Source organism: Callithrix jacchus, chromosome 12 (genome assembly GCF_049354715.1).
Source record: "Callithrix jacchus isolate 240 chromosome 12, calJac240_pri, whole genome shotgun sequence".
Classification (NCBI taxonomy): Eukaryota; Metazoa; Chordata; class Mammalia; order Primates; family Cebidae; genus Callithrix; species Callithrix jacchus.
In genome coordinates this window covers 37,913,682-37,938,926 of record NC_133513.1, presented here as the reverse complement: position 1 = coordinate 37,938,926, position 25,245 = coordinate 37,913,682, and the positions used below count along the sequence as shown (strand labels likewise).

The 25,245-nt window shown below is 48.5% G+C and overlaps 3 protein-coding genes across 9 annotated transcripts in view; 1 reads left to right on the top strand and 2 right to left on the bottom strand.

Annotated features, from left to right (window-relative positions):
* Positions 1-349: 349 nt before the first annotated feature.
* Positions 350-4,950, bottom strand: ZNF22 (zinc finger protein 22). 2 transcript variants are annotated; one of them, XM_035267592.3, is made up of 2 exons: positions 4,895-4,950; positions 350-2,359 (listed from the first exon to the last, which is right to left on the bottom strand). In XM_035267592.3, exon 2 carries the CDS (start codon positions 2,268-2,270, stop codon positions 1,596-1,598), a length of 675 nt encoding a protein of 224 aa, XP_035123483.1. In that variant the 5' UTR covers positions 2,271-2,359; positions 4,895-4,950; the 3' UTR covers positions 350-1,595. The 2 variants fall into 2 exon arrangements, with proteins under 2 accessions (XP_035123483.1, XP_035123484.1); XM_035267593.3 differs by having other exon boundaries at positions 350-2,356.
* ZNF22-AS1 (ZNF22 antisense RNA 1) lies at positions 4,022-8,111 on the top strand. 5 transcript variants are annotated; one of them, XM_078345304.1, is made up of 4 exons: positions 4,022-5,358; positions 5,473-6,012; positions 6,427-6,531; positions 7,201-8,111. In XM_078345304.1, the coding sequence occupies exon 1, from the start codon at positions 4,465-4,467 to the stop codon at positions 4,882-4,884; it is 420 nt and encodes a 139-aa protein (XP_078201430.1). In that variant the 5' UTR covers positions 4,022-4,464; the 3' UTR covers positions 4,885-5,358; positions 5,473-6,012; positions 6,427-6,531; positions 7,201-8,111. The 5 variants fall into 5 exon arrangements, with proteins under 5 accessions (XP_078201430.1, XP_078201431.1, XP_078201428.1 ...); XM_078345305.1 differs by having other exon boundaries at positions 6,427-6,536; XM_078345302.1 differs by having other exon boundaries at positions 5,473-6,531.
* Positions 8,112-11,025: 2,914 nt separating this feature from the next.
* Positions 11,026-25,245, bottom strand: part of RASSF4 (Ras association domain family member 4) — a 34,919-nt gene continuing 20,699 nt past the window's right edge. The window contains exons 4-11 of one of the 2 annotated variants that reach the window (XM_002763733.6): positions 22,661-22,803; positions 20,938-21,029; positions 20,111-20,268; positions 16,218-16,319; positions 15,879-15,930; positions 14,659-14,780; positions 13,730-13,827; positions 11,026-12,470 (exon numbers count right to left, since the gene is read on the bottom strand). In XM_002763733.6, the coding sequence (XP_002763779.1) occupies positions 12,410-12,470; positions 13,730-13,827; positions 14,659-14,780; positions 15,879-15,930; positions 16,218-16,319; positions 20,111-20,268; positions 20,938-21,029; positions 22,661-22,803 (828 nt within the window). In that variant the 3' untranslated portion in view covers positions 11,026-12,409. The remainder of the gene's footprint in view (positions 12,471-13,729; positions 13,828-14,658; positions 14,781-15,878; positions 15,931-16,217; positions 16,320-20,110; positions 20,269-20,937; positions 21,030-22,660; positions 22,804-25,245) is intronic. The other variant, XM_078345300.1, reaches the window with a different exon arrangement.

Genomic DNA, 25,245 nt, shown 5'->3' with positions numbered 1-25,245 from the left:
GTAGATCCTAAAATGGCCTGAGCCACAATCCTGCCAAGAAGTGACTTGGCTGTGAGTAATAGGGTGGCTAAAGATTGCTTTTTTCTTAAAAAACAACTGTGATCACCTCATACTTACAAAACAACCTGTGAATATCCTGTTGAATGAAACTTGTCAACAAGGCAATTGGGAAGTTCAAGGCTATCTTCTATGGCCCTGCACTCAAATGCAAGGCCAGGAGGAAGGCGAAGTTCAAGTTTGAGGACATCAAAAACAGGCAAAACAAATGACCCATCCAAAAGTTGTGATTTTAGATCTGTTGTTTAAATAATTAAAACAATTCCCCAGGAAAAAAATAAACAGAAGGTAGTAGTATACAAAATATTTCATTTTTTATTTTTATGAATAACTGTCATTAATACAGCAGAAACTGATATGATTATAAAAGATACCAAAAAATCAGAAAAATGTTAGCATTCAATAGAAATTAAAAACCTGAGCGGGAGGCTCATCAGAGTCTGACACTTGGCACCATTCTGATGGAAGTGAAAAAACATGTTTGCCGGACTCCTTAAAACAATTCATGTAACACAGAAAGAGTTAAATTTCAAAGGAGCTACAATGCACTGACACATTACATGACTTTTGTTGTTGACAAACATTGAAGCAGGGCTATCTAATCTCACAGTCTTGAAGGCAGGGAGGTGTGTAAATCATAGATTTTTAATTAGCAGGAAGCAAGTGAGATTTTTCTTGGTGAAATAGTTTGTTTACTCTTGTAGATCTAAAAGGCTAGCTCAGTCTGTCAGAGCATAAGAGAATGCCAGAAGAGGTCAAGGGCATGGGGATGGATTGACATGAATCCATTCCAACTTGTGGAAAACAAATGACACAGCAGTTACCATCACAAACAATAGTATTAGTAGGAATTGGAGACTTGAGGTCCAATTCAGTTCTCATTTGGATTCTACAGTTATCTCTTACTAAAAATTTGGTTTTAAAAAAAAGAAAATCAACAGGGAAATTCTTACTCCTTTAATTAACAATTGTCCACAAGGAGAAGGGAAGAAATAAACAATAGCTAATATAGATGGGTCTAACTTCTTAAAAATCTGTGAGCTGGAATATATTTTAATATGTTGAATCTTGAGTCATACTTATAAACCAATGGTTAATATACTACAAAACTTTACAAAATCTCATCTGTTGCAGAACTTCAAAACTAGTGGAATTAATTTCTTCTCCCTTTTATTTCTTCCACAGAAAGTCCTAAAACTGAGTAATTACTGGCATGCCTGCATTCACAAATATATCCTCAAAACATGATGGTTTTTGAAAACGGAAGTAATTTCAAATGAGGTCAAGGATGTCATACTCCCTCCAAACGTATTTTCAGTTCTTTCTGCTCTACGTCACATAAAAAAGAAATGAGGGTAGCTGGACTCACGTAATTTCTTTCAGCCCAATAATGTCATTAAATTCCCAATGTTTTCACACTAGCAAAGATCCAGTATTTAAGTGATCTACTATAAAGCATCTCTATTTCTAAAAAAGATTCCTTTCATTTTTTTACTTTTTCTTAAGAGGGCTCAAAAAGCTGTCAAAAAGCCCTTTACTTAACGAAGACCAGCCACAGACTTCCTTCCTGTACCAGCTTTCCAAGAGGATAAGTGAGTCTTCACCCTGATATTTTTGCCCCGGGTTTTACGAGGCTTCTCTTCTTTATGTACCTTCATGTGCTGCCTCAGATGAGAGCTCTGACTGAAACATTTGCCACATTCACTGCACTGGTAGGGTTTCTCCCCTGTGTGGGTTCTCTGATGTTGAATAAGGTGGGAGCTCTGGCTGAAACACCGGCCACACTCATCACACTGATAGGGTTTTTCTCCAGTATGAATTCTCTGGTGCTGAATGAGATTTGAGCTCTGTTTAAAGCTTTCTCCACACTCATCACATTTGTAGGGCTTTTCCCCAGTATGGATCCGTCGATGCTGAATGAGATTAGAACTCTGAAAAAAACTTTTCCCACAATCAGCACATTTATGGGATTTCTTTCCAGTATGGATTTTCTGGTGTTGAAAAAGAGTTGAACTCTGACTGAAACTCTTTTCACATTCAGTACACTTGTAGGGTTTGTCATCCAAGCTTCTTCTAAGTCTACTCAAGCTGGAGTCAAATCGAATAGTCACGCCCCACTTCTGCTGCTGCCGGCCTGTTTTGCGCTTGTTCTCATAGGCCTTTCCTTGGCTTGAGCTCCGGGAAATACCTGCTTTAGGCTTTGCTAACCTCATGGTGAATAACAAAATGTGTATGTATGAGAGTTTACAGGCTTCTTCTGAACTAATGTTTCATTTCCCAGAGGGGCACAGCTCAGAATCTTCTGTGTAGAAGGAAAAAAAATTACAGATCAGAAAAAAAATTACAGATATGTTAATTACTCAATTTGAATACCTCTTCAACCCATCAAAACTGCATTCATGTTTAAATTTAAAAAGTATGAATGCAAACAAAGATAATATGAGGGGAAATTTGGGGAGAAATACTTGCAACGTAATTCTAATAGTTCCAGAGTTTAAGCTTAACAAATATCGCCAAATTTTGAGTTTACCACTGGAGTTTCTACTGGGGCAGGACAAAAAAAAGAAAAAAAAAATTGATGAGGTGAAATAGAAATTTTCTAGGCATTACCATTTTGGAGGTCTAAAAAATGGAGATAAGGTAAAATCTTAATGGAAATGGAATAAATCCAAAAGACAATCAAAATTTGTGTAATAGAGTATCACTATTTAAAAATATTTACTTCCACGTTAAACTTCTACTCACTGGTGACTGCCTAATTAAGGTATCCAACTGAATAAGAAATGACAAATTATACTACTTTATAATATAGTCCTGTTTATCTGTATTTAGCCATTCGATTTCCATAGCTCTAGATGACAGATTAGCTCTAATTCTGTAGCATAAAGTGTTTTGAAAATTGAAACTACTCTACAGGGAGCAGTAGGTTTACTTAGTCTATGAAGACACACTTTATTACTGGTTTTTTAGATCCTAATGATCCAAGAAAGCAGACAATTTGTTGAAAACCCAAAACAAAAGTATTGTTTTTGGAGAGAGAAAAACTGCAAAAGGACTTTTACCAGATAGTGGAATGAAACTGAGTAGAAAAAGCATTAGGTAAGTAGAACACACACAAAACAGAAGGGGGACAAAATGAGTTTACATGTAAAAGTAAGACGGAATTAAAACAAAACAAAACAAAAAACTAGGACGGAATTTTTAGAATACCCAAATGATGCAAAATTCAAAATTTCAAACAATTTTATTTATTTATAAGGCTGACTTGTGGCTAAAGTAACAGCCAAAACAAGCCAACAAACCCTCCCACAAACCCTATATAGGTGGCAACATGGGAAAAGCTAGAACTTCAAAAGCAATAAAATTATTGGAACTACTTTTCATTATCTTGTTTCAGAAAGTAGACTTTAAAATAGGAATAATTACTCTGGGTTTCTTTGCATACAAGCATACAAAGCAAATAAAAGAAAACACAAACATCGTTTTTCTTGCCTTCCTTTCATCTTATTCTTTAACTGAGACTTTAGGCCCAGGACTTTATCTGCATATTTAATAATTACATCAGCTGTAATCATGGTCAGCGTAGGAGCAGGCTGCATGTAACACAAGATTACAGTTAGCACTAATCATTCCTTAACTTAAGCAAATATTTTCAGAACATCTACCACACAGGAGAAATTGTGTTAGATATATGATGCTGTTTTTTAAATATAAATAATTAATAATAGCTATAATGGCTATAAAAATAGCTACAATCTCTCTGCAGGGAGCTGTCTTTGCATATAGTAATTATACATATTTTTTAATACTATGGAAGTCAGATCTGTAGGCAGTAGGGCAGAGATGCAGAAGCCCATGTTTCAGCCCAGATTCTGCCATAACCCGTGCTGCAACCTTCCTTGTGCTGGGTCTCAATGTCCACTCTGTACGTCAAGTGGACCCATTAGATGACCCCCAGATCCCTTACAGCTCTCAAACCCTTCAGGGTTTTGAGAAACTCAGGCTGTCAAATCCATCTACAGACGAGGCAATCATACTAATAGGTAGCCTATGTACCAGACACTGTGTAACTTGATTCTTTGCTAACTCTTTAATTCTCCTGGCACCTTTATGCAGTTATTTCCGTTTTATGTTAAACAAATGAGGGCACAATGCTAGAAGGGACTGGCCGGGTTCCCAGACCCTAGCAGTCTCACTTCAGAGCCAGTACTCTTCGTGGCAGCCACATCTTCCATCGGCCAGTCCAACGCGGCGACCCGTGCTCTGCATTATCTCCCCAGCACCGGCAAGCATAAAGATAAATCTGAATGACGGGAGCTGCTGTTTCTGCACACCCAGCCAACTAGAATCTGCCTCAGTTTCCTCCTAAAACTGGGAGGGTAGTGATAAAGCGACACCACCATCAGGATGTCAGAATCTGCAATGAATCTGAAAACCGCTCAGAGCATCCCTGTTCTGCCTAAGCATTTGTTCCACATATCCCGTCCTCTAACGCTCCGAGCGACGGAAGGGGCCGAGGCTGCTGCTCACCGGCCCGGTTCCACCCGCCGCTGGACGCGCCTCGCCCGGGGCCCCGGTCCAAATCTCTCCCGTCCCCAGCCCTCCGCCGGCCGCTCCTCACTGACCCGGCCCGCCCGCCGCGCAGACTGCGGCCCCACCCTGGGCCCGCGAGGCCCTCCTGCCCCAGCCCGGCGGCCAGGCCCTGCCCTGAGGCGGGAGGCGCCGGCCACGCCATCGCCCGGGCCCGCGCCGCCCTCGTTGCGGCCAGCGCGCTCCCGAGAAGATCCGAGTACCCAACGCGGGTCCCGCGCGCCCCAGGCACCCTAGGCCCACTCACCGTGCGGGATCAGCCACCACCCTGGCTCACTAGGCGCCTCCCGCGCCGCCGGAAGTGAGGGCCGCGCCGCGCTCTGGCGCCGCCACCGTCGCTCTAGGAACGTGGTGGAGCGACCCTCTATGGTCCCGGGCCCACCCGAAAGTGTTGTTCATTTTTTTTTCCTGTCGTTTTATTTTCTCCTCCCGCCCCTCGGAAGGCGTCCCGTGACCCCCAAGACCTCAAGAGCTGTAACCGCCCCTGTGTGTTGTCGAGGCTTTTGAAACCAAACTCCAGCCTCTCCAACCTAGAAACTATATACTTTCTACAAATATTGAGCTTTTTGAGAGCCTAAAAAGTTTCTGCTACTTTTCACGAAGTCAACTTATTTAATTATCACCATAAAAGCTCCTGCAAGATGGGAGCAGTTACATTCCATTTATAGGAAAGGAAACCAAGGCTCAGAGAAGAAATTTGCTCTGTTCACGGTGAGTAAGCGGACGACCCAGGATAGAGGTTCTTTGTGGCTCCAAAGTCCGATTTCAACACACCCCTTGTGTTGCTCATTAGTAATGATCTCTCTTGGTTTTTCTTCCTTCCAGGCTCCTCCTCAGCCATCCTGGCCGTGCTCAGTCATCTGACCAGCCTACCTCCATGTTCCCTCATTCCCTGGGAACTCCTCCCGCCTCTCGGCTTCCAATGCTGTTGCTGCATGTTGAAGACACCCGCACTGATAACTCCAGTCTGACCGTGGAACGCAAATGTTATTGAACTCCAGACTTGTATATCGGACTGATTACTAAAGAGCGGCATTTGCGTGTGTAATGGACATCCCAAACCTAACACACCCCAAAAGGAATTCCTGATACCTACCTGATCTGTTCTTTCAACAGTGTTCATCCCAGAAGTGGAGGAAGATCCCGGCATCTTTCCAGTTGCTCAGGCCAAAACCCTTGATTGTTGTCTCTAATTTTTTTCATCCAAAATTCACCTGTGATTTATCCGCAAATTCTGTTGGCTTCATCTTAAAATATATTATTGAGCCACTTTCAACACTTCCACTGCTATAACCAGCAAGCCACCTACATCACCCTTCTGGATGATTATATTGTCTTCCCTGACTGCAGAGTAATCCTCTTAAAGTAAGATCATGTCATTCAATTTGTTCAAAACATTCAAAGGCTTCCCAACTTATTAGAGCAAAGTCAAGGCTTGGCAGTGGCACGTGGCTCCTGTCATGATTTGTGTCTCTTTAGTTCTTTATTGTGTCTGCAATGCTAAAAACAGTGCTCAGCAGGGAACAGGCACTCAGTAAATATTTGTTGAATGAATGAATTTATAAGATGCCTTATTGTTTACAAAGTGCTTTTACATCTGTCTTCTGCTTATTCATCTTTACCATAGTCTCACGAAGCACAGATTGTCGTATCTGTCTTGCAAATCAGTAAACTGAAGCAGGAGAGGCCAACTTGCCTGATGTAATACAGAGGGTTGTTGGTGGAGGCTAGACTAAGTCACAGTTTCATTCTCTTAAGCTGGGGCTTTCTGCTCTGCAGGGAACTGTCTCTGCATATGGTAAAGCACAAAGCTGAATTCGATCTGGACAAAGAATCTGCACTCACAATCTAAGAGTATCTGGACTATTGCAGTGATTAAATGAGGTGAGGTAAGGCGCTTAGCACAATGTATAACACAGAATAAGTGAGAGTCATTGCTGTTACATTTATTATTAAGTTATTATTATAAATTGGTTGATGCTGGTGGTTGGACGGTTTGGGGTAAAGGGCAATGGCCAGAGATCTAGAAATGGTTTAGGAAAAGTGTCAGGAGCAAACACGACCTGTTGGAACTGTCTGCTCTGCATACACTAAAATAAAAAGATAATTAAAAAAAAAAATTCATGTCCACATAAAGGTGGATTATCCTTTTTTCCTATACCTGAAAACAACTGGGCCAGCCATAGAAGGCCCAGAGGTATGTTGACTAAAGCACTGGGTAAAGAAGGATGCATTTTTTTTAAAAAAGAGAGATGAAAGTCAGGAAATAAGGGGGTATGGGTGCCTAAGTGTGGACAGAGTTCTAGGCAGTAAGGGTGGAGAGGAGGGAGAGCCAGAAAAAGATATGAGGAAGAGGAGGGTAAAGCAGAACGGGAAGAAGACAAGGAGAGAAAGCAGGTAGGGTTTTATGCCTTCGGCTTAGCTATTAGTATAATAATAAACACTTATCGAGTGCTTATTATGTGCCAGGCACTGTTTGCAGCGTTTGAGAATCTCATGTGAGATTCCCGCAGCATGATTGTTGCTGAGAGTTTGCTCCACCTTCTCTGATAGGTCCCTGCACTTTGTGGTGTGACTCCCGGTGCCTCCTGGTGAACCACATGCCCGTCCCACTGATGTTGACTTGACCACTGACTTGCACTGGCTGACTTCATGTGACTGGAGGCAAGGGGTACACCACATCCTGGAAGAAGCTTTGAGTCACTGCCTTTCTGCCAGGACTCTGCTCTTCCCCTCTGCCTTGAGAATAGCATGTCCCAAGTAGGGGCTGCCCCCTTAGTCTAGGACCCAGGATGAGAAGACACATGGAGTAGAGCCACAGAAGCTCACTGTAGCCACAACGGTCCCATGAAACATGAGAGAAACAAATGCTATTGTAACACGGAGATTCTTGGTGTTATTTGTTATTGCATTAAAGTTGACTAACGTACCTCCCACCACCCTTAAGAGATAGGAATTGCTATTATTCTGTGATATTATGAAATATATAGTTGGTGGGTTTCCTGACATACAACTTCTAAAATCCTTAGAATCTCCAAAGTGATGTCTTTTTATATCTGAATGAGTTGACTGGTGGCTGGCAGCCCCTGGGTAGCTTCAGGATGGGGCTGGTCACTGGAAAGACCAAGGCAAGATTAGAAGAATGGCAATTTTAGCTTCACCCCATCAACATTGGGTGGAGGAGGGTGACTGAGGGTGAAGTTGATCACAAATGGCTGATGGATTTAATCAATCATGCCTATGTTATAAAGTCTCCATAAAAGCCCCAAAAGGACTGGATTCGATTGAGAGCTTCTGGATACCAGAACACATGGAGGTTCCTGGAGAATGGGGTGTGCAGTTGGGGGTGCATCAGGGAAGAGGCATGGAAGCTCCACATTCTTTCCTTCATATTTCACCCTGTGCATTTCTTTTTCTGTATCCTTTGGAATATGCTTTGTAATAAACCAGTAAATGTGTTTCCCTGAGTTCAGTGAGCGCCTCTTACAAATTAACCCGAGGAGGGGGTCATGGGAATCTCAACTTGAATTGGGTGGTTTACAAGTTCCAGAGACCAGGACTTGTGACTAATAAGAAGGGTGGAGACCATCTTATGGAGCTGAGCCCTCAACCTATGAGAGGTGATGCCTCCAAGTAGATAGTGTCAAAACTGACTTAGAGGACACCCAGCTCGTGTCCCTTGCAGAAATGATTGCTTGGTTGGTGTGTGGGGAGAATCCCCCACCCCATTTGGTCACAGAAGTCTTTTGTGATTATTGTTGCTGAGTGAGAGAATAATAGAAAGCACTTTGAGTTTGTTTTCTTCCACACAGAATCCCCATTTCACAGATGGCAAAACTGAGGCAAGAAACTCGCCCAGGGTCACACATATTTATAAGTAGCAAAGCCAGACTCTGAAGTCAGAAAATCTGGCCTCAGAGCCTATTAACCTCTCAATAACAGTGTATCTCCCAAATGGGATTCTAGGTAATTTTTATGCAAATTAAATTATTGAAAATGGTCATACCTAATATTTACAAAACACAAAGGAGAAAGGGAACAAGGGCATGGGAGGCGGGGGGTGGACACAGTCTGGGCATCTTCCTGCACATATTTCTGGGGATTCTGGCCCAAGAGAGGCCAGATCCCCTTAGTGGCTAGGGCGTCTCTGGGAAACTGCCCAGCAGGGGCCAGTGTGCCCCTGAGCCCAGTGGTATTTGAAGGATTCATTCTAGGAAGAAGGGTCTTCTGGGGTGAGAAAAATCCTGGCAAGATAGTTTCATTTTCCCATGTCTTGGTCCCCTGCACACTACTGGCTTGCCTGTGTGTGTACTGTCTGTCTCTCCTCTCTCTCTCTCTCTCGCTCTGTCTCTCAGCAGTGAGCACCGCTGTCTTGGGTCTGTGTTTGGCAACACGAATCCCCAGCCCAAGTGCCAGAAAGGCAGTTATAGGTGTGGCTCACGTGCAGTAACATGAGTGATCCTTCTCCCATGAAGACTTCTCAGCCAGGGATCCTGAACAATGGCTCTCCCCACCAAGCCTGAGTTTTGTTTCCTTTGGATTCTCTGGGAAAGAAAAACCCTGGGAATTCCCATTCCTAGGTCTGAGAAAACCTCTCTTTTAAAGGTCAGGAGGGCAAAGGGCCCCACCCTGAACAACAGGAGTCTTGGGCAGGGCATGTGAGCAGCTGGCCTGATCCCAAACAATTGCAGCTCTCAGGGCCTAAATATAGCCCAGGCATCTGGCTGTTTTTACATTCAGTTGCTTGGCTCTGATTGACCAAGCTTCCCATCTGATCACTGCTGAGAGACTGAGGGCAGGGGGCTGCTGCCCACCACTGCACCTGGCAAGGATATCCCGCTGCCCCTCTGCCGCTGCCAGGCACCTGTGTCCTAAACACAAGGGGCACATTTTGCATGGCTGGTCCCTCCACAAATCATCTGGTCAGACTGGATAAGCCTTGGAACTCATTTCACTGCGACTAAGGGGCCAGATGTATCCTGGGTGAACCCTGGCTCTATTTTCCAGTGGATAGGTCTTTAATCCATTTTCTGGCAAACATTCCAAGCAGGTAGCATATGGTTATCACCGAGGAAAAAACAAGATGTTTCGATCCCTTCTGGGAATTTGTTCTGGGCAAACAAACTTGTTTTTCCTGAGTCCAGTCCTTTTGCAATCATGCTGATTTCATCCTGTGCTGTTTATTATTCCCTCTGGTTCTGGTTATTATTCTCTCTGGTTCTTGTACCCTGGCAAGATAGTCCTGTTTAGGAGACAACACTCTCCCTTAGGGATCTTTGCTTTATCTTTGGATACCTTTATTACCTGAGACACTAGGTAGCCAAGGGGTATACAGGAAATACCCAAAGCTCTATGGAGAAAGAAAGTGGGGTTCCCTGCAGGAACCAGTAGGAAACCACAGAGACCAGCCTCTAACATTTGAAATTATGGGGTTCAGATTTGCATCTGAAAAGCAAATATGATGTTGATTAAAAAAATGTGAACTCTTCAGCTGAGTGAAGTGTATACCTTTTCCCTTTTTCTGAGTCACTTGCTAGTGACTGTTCAGACCTGTAAGGTTCAGAAATTAGTTTGGAAACACCTATTTTAAAAGTGACACGTATCCAAAAAGGCCTTAAATAATATTGTAATAACTTGCAAAAGTAAACCAACCAACCAAACAGGCTGGTGCTTAAAGAGGGTCTCCTGCTCCACTGGCTTCCTGTGTGCCAGGCCCTGGCCTGCTCCCAGCTGGCAAGTGTGTGTTGGCCTGCAACACCATGTGTCCTTCTTAACTAACTCTGCCTTGGCCTCGGGCTCCTTGCTCGACTATCTCCTGACCCTCCCAGTGTCTGGCCTTCTTCCGCTGATGAGGAAACCCCTAGACACAGGGCAGACTGGCTCCATCTTTGTGCCTCCAGGGCCAAGCACAAGCTCGGCACAAGGCAGTCAGATGAACAATGGGACAGCAGCTGTCCTACACCTGAGGTTGTAAGTAACAGCTTGGGAGTACAATTACCCGGGAGCTTTTGTTTGATTTGTTTTGGACCCTCTTCTAGGCCCTGCTTCCATCCCACTTGATCCCCTGGCCTGGAAGATTCCTGGGGCCCTTCTGATGCTAAGATTCTGGGACTCAGGGTGACTCTATTGCTCATCATCCAGGTCACGTATAGGCCTCCACCAGTGACACCTGCGTGTTCCATGGCAGCCTCCCCTCAGGATCCACACTAGTCCCTGGGGAATGTGCAGAAATGAAGGAGTCATGTCAGCTCCTAAAGCAGCGAGCTGTGGCTCTTCTGCCAAACATGGCCACACATCCTTTAAGATAAGAGTTTCAGAAGGTAGAGCTGGGCCTCAGGGTGGATGCACAGACAGAAAAAAAAGAAGAAAGCTTGATTCTCATGTCTTCAATACAGCATGACTTTATTCAGCACCTAAGGATCTATGCTGCCAGAGGACAGCGGAGTCTACCAAACAGTGGGCAGGCCTCCCCTGCATCTCCCTGTGTCTGTGATGATGGAGCTGGGTTGGGGAAATCCTGCTGTGACATTTGCCCTGACGAGCAGCTCCACACAGCACAGTGGCTTCCACGCTCTGCTCTTGATAGGCACTGGTAAGGAGCTCCTACATGCATTAGAGATGGAGCCTCTCCTATCTTTGCAAGTCTTTGTGGTTCTTCCCTTTAAATCTGCCATCCACAGACCTCAACAGGAGAATAATTTGGTCTTCAGTTTGCTGTTTCAGATAAACACTTAGCATGACTGATGTCAACTGTTGCATAATTTTGCAAAGGCTTTCTCATTCATTCCAGAAATTCTCCATCAGTCACAAACACAAATTGTTAAATATCTGGCCTTTCCCCCAAACAGACATTTTTTTCCTTATCATTTTTCCTTAAGGGGAAGTATTGAAAGTTGTCCCCACACACTAGAGGAGAGAAACACAAGCCCAGAGAAGGCAAGAGGCACACAGGCATCCACCGGACAGTGGTGATGGGGCTGAGCACCGCCTTTCTGAGCTGCTACTGGGCAGTGGTGGACCCTCATCCACACAGGGCAGCACCCTCTCAATGCCATGTGGACCCTTCTCAATGTGATTGAATGGCCGTGCTTCTTGCAGCAAGCTCCTTATAAGAACCCCTTTAGGTCACTCTGATGAAATAAAGGCTGTTTTCTGCAGAGAAAGAGATACTCGTGGCCTTATTCCTGGTTTCACCTCTGTGCCGGGGCCCTGAGCTGTTCGAGGCTCACAAGGTGACATGGAGGCTTAGAGGCCTGGGGATGCTGTGGCAAGCTGATGGCTGAAAGCAGTCTAGTCTCATACCTGCTTGCAGGCCCTGCTTTTCCCAGTAGCATTTCTGCAGGGCAACATGATGTGAGGGCAGGCAAGAATCTCATATAAAGGAAGAGGACAAGGGCTTGTGGCCCCACAGGAGCTCAAAGACAGGCACTGAGCACGTGGATGAAACCTAAACTGCAGAGGCTGCGCCAGCACTGCTGTCCAGTGCAGGAGAGGCGTGGTGTCCGCAGGGCTGGCCACATAGATCTGACCCAGCAAGTTTCTGGCCTCTCCGGCCTGAATCTGCTTCCTGTGGGTGCTCACGTCAGAGCCAAGAGATAGGGCTGCAGCAATCATGGTGCTCAGGCTTCAGACAGGTAGATGCACAGGTGCTCGATTCCTCAGGCGGTGACCAGCAGTCAATGTGACCGGCCAGGACCAGCCACCAGGGCTCAGTGTGCACCTGCTCCGGCTGGGGACTGTGGAAGAGGCAGGTGCTTGCCAGCTACTTGGCCTCCACCAGCTGCTCCAGGCGCTGCAGCATCGTCAGACGCAGGGCTTGGAACCTGGAGGGAGACATCGCCAAGAAGACTCACGCGGACAGGGCAGGGAGGTGGGCAGCAGAACGAGGGACCTGCAGATGCCTGGCTCAGGAGACCCCTTCAGCAGCCACATCTCTCCTTTGCCAAGGAGAGGGAAGGCCGTGGCCTGTGCCTCGTGAGGAGCAATCAAACCACTGTGGACTGCACAGAGCATCAAAGCAGAGTGTTGTCATTTTATTGCAAAGACTCTAACATAGACAACAGTGCACTGGAGTGGATGGGGCACGAGGGCAGAGATCCAGAAGCCCATGTTTCGGCCTGGATTCTGCCATAATCTGTGCTGCAACCTTCCTCCTGCTGGGTCTCAATGTTCACCCTATATGTCAAGTGGACCCACTAGATGACCCCCAGATCCCTTCCAACTCTCAGATGCTACAAGGTCAGCATGGCCTGCAGAGTGGAAGGTTCCCCCTGACTGCAGTCTCCTCTGTCTATGTGGGGTCTGGCTGTACAGATGGGAGACTGTGGAGAACGTGGTTTTCCAAGAGTCATTCAACCAGATGCCAACATCTGTCCTTTCCCCACCCACCCCAGGCCCTCTCAGTGAGCTCCTGCCCTTTCCTTCCTAGCTGCCTACCCGCCGGCCCTGGTGGGGTGTCCTCCACAAGTCCTGCACCACACTTCACCTTGCTGAGGGGGCGACATCATTGGGACCACAGTCAGGCTAACCTCATGCAGCCAAGCCCTGGCATGGTGTCCCCAGGAGCCAGCAGGTGACACCTGCTCATCTTTTCATTGAACTAGCCCTCTGCACCTGAACACATCAGCTGAGGCTAGAGTTCCAACATCTGCCACTGTGGGGAAGGATCAGAATTCCCACTAGGATGAAAGGCCCCAACCAGGCCAACTCTGCCTCAGCATGCGGGCTCCTCGGAGCCACATCACCAGTGGAACTCGGAAGCCTGACCCGGCACCCACCTGGGTTCCTGCCTGACTCTCCTGCCCAGTGTTCTGCAGCTCATGCCTGCGCTGGTGAGGATGCCGAGACTGGATGGGTGATCGTGGCTGTGTCCCACTGTTTTGGCAAGCTATCACCCCAGCATGGTGGCAATACTAAGCAGGGGCCAGAGGGCAATACTGGGGAGCCAGGGTTAGCAGGCCTCCCTGTGCCAGGGCGCCGGTGCCCGTGGAGGAGAGAGACCTCCCAGCTGGCACTGGTGCTGTGCCTTGCACACCTGCCCTGATGCTCAGGACCCATGACTGGCTGTTTAAGTGCTGCTTACTTCATGGTCAGTTTGATTATTTCTCTTTCCTCCTCTTCTTTTAATTTTTCAACAAAACTGTCCAGCACCGGCATTTCAAACTTAATGTATTGAGCGACCTAGAAAATCCAAGAACATTTTAATGTGCTTTAAATTCGAAGCCAGAAGTGTGTTTTCTTTTCCTCAAGGCTTCCATAGTTGGCCCATTCAGCCAACATCTTGTATCCACGGAAGGAACTGCCGCTTTTCCCACCCCACCCCCACATGGCTGTGTTGTGTACGGACGCCAGGATTGGGAGCCTATCCTTATCAAAGGCAACTGTTATCCCTGGGAGGAAATGTTAAGCTGAATATTAGGAAGAGCGTTCGTCACGGCAGTGTTGCCACACTGGGTGCTCTCTGGGCTGGGGGTGGGAAGGTCGGAGTACCATTGTTTCTAACAATGGAATACAAGTGCCTGAGGGACAGACACGTGATCTCTAGGCCTCCTACTTGAGGTTCAAACCCTGTAAGCGGCTTCTATGCAGAGAAGTCTGGAAATGCACCCCCTGTCTGGTCAGAACTCAGGCTGTTGATAAGACTTAATAGCTCCCTGTCTTTCACAGGCTCGAGGTAGGCCATAGTTAAAAAGCCTCTGCCTAGGTCTCTCATATAATGACAACAAAACACATTCCAATGAAGGAAAAGGCTGTATTTCCTTGAGACAGAAAGCACAGGGCCATGGTTTTACAGGACCCAAGTTCTTCTTTTCCCTAAGCTGCTGGCACTGGTGGTCACTGATGGGAGAGGGAGGGCTGGTGCCTCGCTGTGCTAGGCCTGGAGCCCTTTGGGAGGGTGTGGAGTTCCTGGAGACATCGTCTGGGAGGGCTCTGGTCAGGAGTCCCTGGGATGCCCATCACCCAAGAGCCTCTCACTCTACAGCAGGCACCCCAGCCTCAGGCCCCACTCACGTCATGTGGGACTTCCACGCCCAAGTCGGCTTCCATCAGGAACATCCTGGCGATCTTCTCACATGGCCCATGCAGGATTCTGGAAATCAGCGGATACTCGCAGTCTTTTAATTTTGTCCGCTCTGAAAAAGAAGGTGGTTTACAAAAATGACAGAGTAGGATCACCTCTCTCTGTTCCAGATTAAGAACCGATAGAAAACGCAGGTCGAGGGGCCCAGGGAACCCTAGGAACACAGACCTTGCTAACAGTGCTGCCCTGAGAGATGCCTGCTCATGCTGAAGGGAGGCAAAACAGGGCCCCCAAATCTGCCACTTTGGCATAAGGATTAAGTGGAACCACTGGCAATTGAGAAGAAGCAGACACAAGAGACGCTCTCCGCCTGCCCTCCCCTATTTGCCGAAAAGCAGGACATAAATTTGTCAAGGTATCCCCCTGCCCACCGCTACTCTCTAGGGAAGGATAGGGTTAATCACCAGACACAACCGGAGCCCCTCCTCAGCCTGGAAAGGGCACCAGAGGAACCTGCACAGCAAGTCCTGGTCCCACTGAAGCAGCGCTTCCCTTCCCACCCTGCGCCTCCCCAGAAACTCAGGCCCTTCTCTGTCTTGTCACTTCTCTAAAAACTTACTGTTCTTTTGTGAAGATGTTATTTAAGCCCAGATTCTAACCACTCATTCCGGGATGTTCCCATGGGCATGCATGATGCAAGAGTTAACAAATTTCTGTTTGTTCTCCTTGATCTGTCTTTTGTTAATCTAAATACAGGGCCCCAGCCAATGAATCTAAATTGGTAGAAAGAAAAGATGTTTTTCCTCCCCTATACTGTCATTGAGCAATGGTGCAGCTTGAAGAGAAACAAGATCTGAGGGGGTGAGAGAAAGGAAAGCTGAGATGGGGGGGCCAGGGCCTGATGCCCTGTGACATGCACCCCACCCCTCCTAACTCAGCACCGGTAAGCTAGGGACCCATCCATTTCACTGGAAGAGGTGGAGAGGGAGGCTTCCTACATTTGGTGGGATTCTGAAAGAGACAGCAAGTGTGCCCGGGTGTGGGTAGGGGAGAAATATTCATGCTGGGAGGCACTGCTTGCCCCAAGGTGGGGAGGGGCAGCTGCTCCCAGCCCCCTAGGTAAGAAGTACCATCGCGCAGCAGGCAGGGGGTCTTGCTGTACAGGCAGAGACCTTTTGCTTTTATGATAAGAAGCGGGGCAAGTACTTACCCCCAGACTCGTGAACGATGTAGAGTGAGAACTCACTGGGACCGTCTTCCACCTGCACAGGCAGTCACAGGAAGTCAGATCACGGTGCTTTGAGATGGGAGAGAACTGAGAGGGTCCCCTGACAGCAACCACACCCCCAATGACACACACACTAGCCACAAGGAACATGCCCTCCCCCAAGCCCCTTCTGCTTAAAATCCGAGAGACAAAAGCTCAGCAGATGGAGGCTTGCTAGACTTTCCACCCAAGAGCCACAGGCAGCTTTCCCCAGCACCCCACACCTGACAGAACAGCAAACCACTGGCATCCCCGGGCAAAGCCGCTCCTAACCAGGCTTACCCTGAACTTGTTCAGCAGAAGGGTGAGCACCTGCAGGGTTGTCATGGTGCTGTTGACCCTCACATTGGTTACGGACCCATAGGCCGGAGTAAACACGGAAGTCTGTACCGGGGAGGGAGAGAAGTTCAGGGCTGACCCAGAGGGGACGAGGGGCTGGCATCACGATGATGAACAGACTCAGGCACCAGGTGATGCTGAGATCTAAGAATACCTCTACCTGTCCATTCACATGGACGCACACACAAGCTGTTCCCAGATCTGGGGGACACTCTGGGAAGCAATAGTAGTGCATACCTTCCAGAGGCCTAAGGAAGACGTCTACATGCCCAGAAGGGCCACCACTCTAGACCGGAGGAACCAGGGCCATGTAAGTCATTCACAAGGATGGAGCAAACAGTCTCTCCTTCACTTCTATTGATCAAGTCACCAGGTGTTGATTCTAAGGCTGAAAGTTCCCTAATCTGTGCCCTCCTTTTCATTCTCCCAGTGGTACCTAGTAGAGGCATTGGTTGCACCACATCAGCTTCCTAACTTGTTCCCTTCTGGTCTCAGGGCCTCTAATCTCTTCTCTGCACCGCCTCCCACAGGCACACACTTCCAAGACTCCTGCACCTGCAAGTGTGGACTAGCCCAGCTGCATGCGCGCAGGCTCGGCTCCCTGCCCTATCCTGCGCCACACCACCTGAATCAGAGTCTGTGTTTGTAGAACACCAGGTCACGCAATCTGTGCAGCTCAATGTGAGCAGCACTGTTTGAAGGCACGGGTCTAAAAGTATCTGACGCCTTCCTGGGGCCTGTGCAGTATCATTTGTAGTTCTTCTCATTGTCACGCACGTATGATACCATGGTTCCCTCACAAGGACCCTGTGCTCCAGTCATAGAGCTTCTTCACAATTTGGTGTGGGGGGGGGCACATTATATTTTTGCAGGTATCTTGCCTTTGCCTTTGAGACACCATATATAAAATCAACCAGGACTCTGCCTGACACATAATAGGTTGACCCTCAATAAACACTAGCTGTGTATTGAACCTGCTAAGATTTTACATACAGTCATTGATTTAATATTCATAACAACCCTTTGAGGCACCTATAACTAGTTCCCTTTTCTTAGAAAGGAATCAGAGGCTTTAGGAAGCTAACCAGCTTGTTCAGAGTCACCCATTTAGAAAAGACAGAGGCCTGACTCAAAGAATTCCATGGTTTCTGAAAACCTACATGTTACCACCTTGGTACTGGTACCTCTCAGCAAACGTGACTCCTCTGCAGGTGAACCTCTCCTTGCTTTTCAAACTCAAGTTTAGATTCGCATATTCCTTCTCTGAGGTCCTAGCTCTGTTTTCCCAAGGAGGTAGCTGAGGCTCAGAGAGCTCAAGGACCTATTCAGTATTCCCCTGCCGCCCTAATCCCTGCTTTAGTAAGTCCAGGCACACCTGGGAGCCACTGTCGGTTGGGTTCCAGACCATCACAATGAAGTGAATATCTCAATAAAGTGAGTCACACAAATGTTTTGGTTTCCCAGTGCATATAAAAGATACATTTACACTATACTGTAGCTTCTTAAGAGTGAGATAGGGCCGGGCACGGTGGCTCAAGCCTGTAATCCCAGCACTTTGGGAGGCCGAGGTGGGTGGATCACGAGGTTAAGAGTTCGAGACCATCCTGGTCAACATGGTGAAACCCTGTCTCTATTAAAAATACAAAAAATTAGCTGGGCATGGTGGCGCATGCCTGTAATCCCAGCTACTCAGGAGGCTGAGGCAGTAGAATTGCCTGGACCCAGGAGGCGGAGGTTGCGGTGAGCCGAGATCGCGCCATTGCACTCCAGCCTGAGTAACAAGAGTGAAACTCCGTCTCAAAAAAAAAAAAAAAAGAAGAGTGAGATAGTATTACAACTAAAAAATGTGCATGCCTTAATTAAAACTACTTTATTGCTAAAAAATCTGACACAGACACAAAATGAGCACACAGTGTTGGAAAAATGGCACCGACAGACTTGTTCAACACAGGATTGCTGTGCACCTCCAATTTGTAGAAAATGCGGGTGCAGTTAGAAAAAATTGCAGAGTTTTACAAATGGAGGTAGCTGCACACCTTCCATTTGTAAAAATCTTCAAGGCACAGTAACGAGAAGCACAATAAAACAAAGCATGTCAGACTCAACTGTGACCTGCTTCCCCCGGCTCGATTCTAGTTGAGGTGCAGAATGACTGAGTTACATAGACAGCCAGGATTAGGATTAGGCTTTCTGTTCCTAAGAAACATGGAAGAGAGGAGTTAGGCTATTTCAAAGAGACAAAAACTCTTGCTGACAAGACTTTTCTTCTGTATGAAGATTTTTCTCAAGACGATACCAAGCAACTCCAAGTAGGAACAAGGGTCTGGTGGTTACTTTCTCATCTCTAATCACAAATGGTTTCTCTCTAACAGAATGCATTTGAATCCAACAGGCCAGGCAGTGGGAACAGCTACAAAGTTTCACCCAGTCTGGAAATAAAACCAACATTTCTGGGAATCAGAACAGTTTTGGATAATGACTGAGTAAAGTAATAATGCACTGTTCTAAGAAACAAAACCTGGAACTATCTCAGAAATTCAATGCTAGGAATTATTTATTTTTCAATTATTGCCTCTGACTCAAGGAATCCACACCCTAATTTCTAAGGACATTAGTTCTGTATGGATATCAAGTATGGTGAGAAACGGGGCTTTTTGTATAGAGGTTTTCTTTGGGAGTCCCCTTACTCACCCAGGAGATGGGGAAACTACTGTCCCAAGTGCTTAAGACACTATTCCATGTCCTTGAAAGCAGTACTTTTTCCTGGAAGAATGGATTCACATTCCACAGGCAAATCTGTCGCTAGGAGGAAGAGCTGCCCTCACTGGGTGACAGGCTTAGGCCCCGTGTCGTCTGGCTGAGCAGCTCTTCTAGGTAGTGTGGTTCAGACAGAAATGAGAGGCTGTGATGAGAACCCTCACTGTTCATTTCAAAGGCCGCATAGTGCTAGGGACGTTATGTTCCATGACATTGGCAACGACTACAATAAGCTTGAATGTGTTACACACATCTCTTAGTGATGAGTGAGAGCCTTTGAGAACTAGCGAATGTACTAAACAAAGCTAAGCCCCAACATTCAGTACTTTGAATCATGGAGCAAAAGATCCCCCTTTTTTTTTTGTAAGAAACGTAGACCTGGAAAACACCCATGCACATATTTTGGAAATTTTTGAATAATTCTTAAACCAGTGCATCAATATTTATTCTAATGCTAACAATGGGTACTTTACACATCACACACTAAACCTCTTTTGGAACAAGATTTTAAGAATACCCAAGTCATGTTATGGGTCCTTTGGCTAATCTGCACCTTTGTTAATCTCTGCCTAACTTCAACCCTGGGTCCCCTTAACTCTCTCAGGAAACTCTACTTTGGAATAGTCCTGGATTTTTCTGGACTTAGCAAAGGCCCCTATTATCATTCATTCACCTACTGAAAGCCTAGCAGAGGTGGAATGAAGATCCTGAGATTAAAGCAGGGTCACTTCAGCTTGCCCAGCTGAATTCCACTTTATCCCAAAGTCCAGGGCACCCCAAGTGTGGCTTGAATGGCCCCTGGATGGCCTAACCTGGGACACCTGCTCCATCAGATCTGACCCTGAGAGCCTCCTCGTGGGCCCCCTCCCTGCCAATGAGTCATCCTCTATCAAGATGGGCAGCTGTTATGTGGATGCAACCTGGCAGGACGTTTCCCCTCTTGAGGACACGGGAATGCCAGCAGCCCCCGAGCAGGTCATGGTGAGGATGCACTTCCGTGACTGCCATGAGGCTTGCTGTGCCTGTGCTCAGGGCTTGTTCCCCATGTGCCCAGGGGAGGGGCCAGGTTGGGGCGTCACCTTGTGGTTGTAGAAGTGGCCGTTGATGGAGAAGCGGTGTCGCCGGATGCGCTGGGCCTCTCCAGGGGCGCGGCACTTGGGCCTCTTCTGGCTCATGCAGCTGGCGTCACTCTTGGTCCGCATCAGCTGGGGGGCCTCCTCATCCTCCTCCAGGGGCCCTGCATGAGAAATGGGCCAGAGGGTGGCAGGGTGGGTGATGCTGACAGTGCAACTGCCTGCTGTTGGGAGGTCTGGTTCCCGTGTGCGTTGGGACAGACAGGGTCGTGAGGGCCATTGCTGGACTGGAGGCTGGATATTGCCAGCTTGCAGACAGGAAGGTGAGACCCAGACAGGGTAACCCGGTTAACATCACATGGCCATACACCTCTTGGTTTCTGTCTTGGGCACCCATGGAGGTCTTTGGTGGCCCCAGGCCTGTCCTCTGAACTCCTGCTCTGAAACAGCTCCTTCACTGAGTGCTGAGGGAAGGGGCACAAAGAGGACGGCTGAGCAGGTACAGAGTCCAGGGTGTGAAGACGAGGTTCCAGAGGGAGGCAAGGGGCCAGGAGGGTGCAGTGCCCTCAGGATGCTCCCCTTTCTCATAGTGCGCACAGGGCAAGAGACTCAGGGTACCCCCACACTGTCACCTCCCAAGCCTCTGCTCCCTTTTTCATAAAGAGGAGGGAGAATGAGGCAGAGCACCTCACAGGTGGGCACCTGGCTAGGGATCCAGCAGGTAAAGCCACTCTTTGCTGGGGCACAAAGCTGTGCTTTGGAGATTGTGGTTGTGAGCCAAGTTCCTACCCTGGATGAGGAAGGGGTCCGGGCAGCTCACAGGCTCCACTTACCCGGGCTGTCTCTGGAACTCTCAGCCTTGTGTACTGGCTGAGTGCTTGGCTCCTGGGCTGTGACGCTGCTGTCCTGGGGTGATGGCTCCTTTCTGAAAAGAGACAACTGAGGTGCTGAGATGGCTGCTGACAGAGAAAGGGAGCTCAGGCCAAGGAGAAGAGACCAGCAGCCCCTGGGGCAGGACACAGGTGGGAAGCAAGGCAGGCTGAGGTGAGGCCTGGATTTCAAACTGAGAGTCAGTCTTTTAAAAGAAAAGTAGAGGGCTCCGTCACCACCTGCTGGATGGACCATGAGCCCGGCCCTGCAGACCTGCCGGCCTGTGCTGGGCTGCACTGCACAGACACGCAGACGCATGAACAGGGCTTGCACTTTCCTAGGCACCAGGCAGAGCCAGGCCAGCAGCTGTGTGCCGAACAGGCTCTCTGGGCTTCCCGAAGGCCTGGTAGGGTGTCAGGTGTCAGGCAGGGGCCACCTAGAAGGGCCTAAACTCCAGGCCTCCTGGCAAGATGAACCCAAGGCCAGAGCAGCCGGTGCTGGGCCGGAGAAGGAGTGGGTGTGTGATGAGACAGAGTCCTGCAGCCCAGAGGACGTGGGGAGGAGAAGACAGACGGGGCCCTGGAGAACACACAGGCAGAGCCTCAGTTGTTGCCTGTGACTACTTGTACCTCGAGGAGGGGGACATGTGAGTCACACTTGCAGCAGTCCTAAGGAGTCTGACTTTATGCTCTAATTCTGAGTGGCTCAGAATTCACTGAGTGACCAGGAATAGCTGGGGACGTGCCGGAGCTGTCAGGGTGGTGAGTGCTGTTAGAGCACGGGTTTTAGGTGAAATCTGAAGGGGGCATCTCTGAGTGTGTGCCCTCTACAGGAGTTCCTACTGCAGAAGCAGGCAGGGCCCAGCCACTGAGTCTTTTGAGAATGGGCTGAGAAGGAGATAAATGTGCATTAAACAGTAAGGCAGGCAGGAGACCATTTCTTCCTGACAGAAATATTCTTCTGATATTAAATAAATCTAATGTGAAATTCTGATACATTTCTTTAAAATTTTTGAATTATTATTATTATTATTTTTTTTTGAGACAGAGTTTCACTCTTGTTACCCAGGCTGGAGTGCAATGGTGCAACCTCCGCCTCCTGGGTTCAGGCAATTCTCCTGCCTCAGCCTCCTGAGTAGCTGGGATTATAGGCACGCGCCACCATGTCTAGCTAATTTTTTGTATTTTTAGTAGAGATGGGGTTTCACCAAGTTGGCCAGGATGGTCTCAATCTCTTGACCTCGTGATCCACTCACCTCGGCCTCCCAAAGTGCTGGGATTACAGGTATAAGCCACTGCGCCCAGCCCAAAAATTTGAACATTAAATGAAGACAGAGTAGTGAGAGGCTAAATCTGCATGAATTTTTAAGACAGAACAAGAGATGCTAAGACATGTGTGGCTTGCACAGGTGTTGGGAGCCCCCCTGCCCCCGGCTGCAGCCATCCCTTCTTGCCAGCAAAGTGGCTCCAGGAAACGTTCTCCAGGAAGGAGGGAGAGGCCACCTTGGGCAAGGACTGAGGCAGTCACGGGACATGGGGATGAGGTTGGGTCACCCTCCTGTGCCAGAGTCCCATACAGGAAAAGGGTTCCCACCCAGAGGCTTGGGATATCCTCAACCCGTATCCTAAACAGGGAGCTAGGGCTGATCAAGTGTCACAGAAACCACCAGGTCAGCTGGGCACTCACAGGGGGCAGCTGGGCCGTCCAGGCATCCACGAGGCGGAGGGGAGGTGCACCTGCTCCCGGTCATCCTGCATCTGCAGCCGGATGGGCCGCCTCAGCCCCCAGGCGATGTTGAGGAGTCCCTCGATGATCAGAGTCCCTTCTTCCTGTGGGGATCCACACATCAGCCCTTCCCACAGAGCAGCTGTCCACCTTCCACCCCTCGGGGTTCAATGCTCTGGCCCTGCACATCCCTCCTCCTGAGTGGATGGCCCGGTCCCCTTGGGAAGGACCACCAGCCACTACGTGCCTTGAGGCACATGGCCAGGCCCTGTGGGAGGAAGCCTGAGTCTTGCTGAGCTCATGCCTGGCCAGGGGCACGGCCCGAGATGCATCGGCTGAGTCAGGTGTCCCACAGGAACCCAGCTGCTGGCCAGCAGGCACGTCCACACCGCGGCAAGGAAGTGGTTCCAGGGACACACAGCCGGTCTGCTTGTGCCAAGCAAGGGAACTCTCTGCCCACACTGCACCTGGGAGGGGGTCCTGTGCCACCAGGTCCTGTGGCCACCAGGCCCTGTGGGGTCTCATGCCCACCAGAGCAGAAGTGGGTGCTCTCTGTCCTAGCTGTGTCTCAGCCTCATCCTTCTCCCGGTGCCCCCCGACAGCAGCAGAGTCCACTTGCCAGGGCTGACAACAGGTCTTGCTTTTCTCACCACTGCCAGGACATCACTAGCCTTACATCCCACACCAGAATTTCTACAACAGCCTTCATCCCTTGTCTCCAACCTGCCTCAGTTTTCCTAGGTCTGCAGCTGATATGGCTCCTCTCCTGCTGCCAACCTGCGGTCCTAATCAACAGAGTCCTCTGCAGGCACCTTGCTAGTGCTGGTCGGCACCCATTGGGCCCTTGATTCAGTGCCTCTGACCTATTCCAGGCCTCAGTCTCTGTGAGACCACCCCAGTGCTCTGTGCCAATCCCAGTTACTCCGTGCGTGAGCCTGGCCAGCTGCGTCATTTGCCAGAACACTTGGGGGCAACCTCAGCTGCCCTCTCTCCAGAGCAGCAGTCTCGAAACTGCGCACTCCTAATCTGCTCTGACTCTAGTCTTTCCACAATTAACTCTGAATGTCATTCTCCCATTTCCATCTCAACTAACATTTAATTTTATTATTTATTTGTGTTTCATTGTGGTAAGGACATTTAACATAAGAACTACCGTCTAAACAAGCTGTGAAGTGCACAATACTGTATTGTTCACTGCAGGAGCTATACTGTCCAGCCCGTATCCAGGACTTATTCATCTTGCATAACTGAAACGTTATATCAGCCGCAGAGCACCTCCCCATTTCCTCCTCCCCTCCCCCAGTCCCTGCAACCATCATTTTCACTCTCTGCCTCGATAAGCCTATTTTAGATTCCTTATATAAGTGGAATCATCCAGTATTTCTGACCCATATTTTAGATTCAGATCCCATTTTGCTCTCCTCGTTGGCACCAAAAGCCCTGTGAGAACAGGGACACCAAGGAAACTTCTTCATATCCCTGGCAGCACTCAGGAAGACCCTGCTCAGTGTGGATTTCGTGGCAAGTTAGCAATGGGGTTTCTAGGTTCAAACACCCTGCCATTCACAGAGAAAAGAGTGTACTTGAAGGTTATCAAAAATACACACGGCTTCCAGATATGACCTTGCACTATCTGCTAAAAAGGAAAACAAACAAGCAGAAACCAGAGTTGTTTTCGATACTCACTGGCGCTCTACAAGCACAGATGTGTCACTGAGCTCCCTATGAAGGTGAGGTCAGCATGGAGTTCAAAGGTCCATGGGGGTTATGTTCTTGCCTGTTGGCCTCAGGTGCCTCTCAGCAGAGAGAGCCTGTGGGGATGATGGCTCACTCATGGAGACCCACTGCCCTCCCGCCCCATCCTGGACCCCAGGTAGAGGGAGATGGAGCAGACACAGCCCTGGCCATGAGGGGCTCAGGCTTGGATGCAGAAGGGGATGCAAGGGAGATTCCTGGAGGAGGTGCTTGTTCACTGCACCTGGAAGACAGGTGAAGGGGGACACAGAAGAAAGCTGAGCAGGTGGCACTGACTTGGGGACCTGCCTGGACAAAGTCAGGGGCTTGGCTGTACTGGGGACAGGCTAGCTTGCCATGACGCAGGCCAGATATCCCTGCACAGGTGGCATGTGTGCCCCCAACATACCCACCCACCACTGTTTACCCTCCCCCAGCTTGGCTGAATCTGAGTGGAGAGAAAGCCCTGTCAGCCAGCAGCGAATTCTTCCATCTCCCTCCTCCTTTCAGTCTCTTGACTAATCTGCTCATTGCTAATAAATTCAAAGAGCCAGAGAAACAAAGGGTCTATTAAAGTTGTAAGAGCCTGGGCAAGGTGAGAAGTGCATGTGCGCCTGAAATCCTGGTCACCGTCTCAGGCACTCTCTGCCTCCATGCCTTTCCCCACGTGGGGTTCCACCTAGAATCCAGGAACTTGGGACTGCCGGTTCCTCTTGTTTGCCTGGGGAGTCTGGAATCTGCCCAGTTCTCGGAGCTTAGGCTTGGGCTACCTCTGGGTGATTCCCCCACCCGCAGCACAAGGCAGGCGTGTT

Bases quoted from the DNA above. Each gene is read 5' to 3' on its own strand.
- ZNF22-AS1 (XM_078345304.1), top strand. From the start codon at position 4,465: ATGTCAGAATCTGCAATGAATCTGAAAACCGCTCAGAGCATCCCTGTT.
- ZNF22 (XM_035267592.3), bottom strand. From the start codon at position 2,270: ATGAGGTTAGCAAAGCCTAAAGCAGGTATTTCCCGGAGCTCAAGCCAA.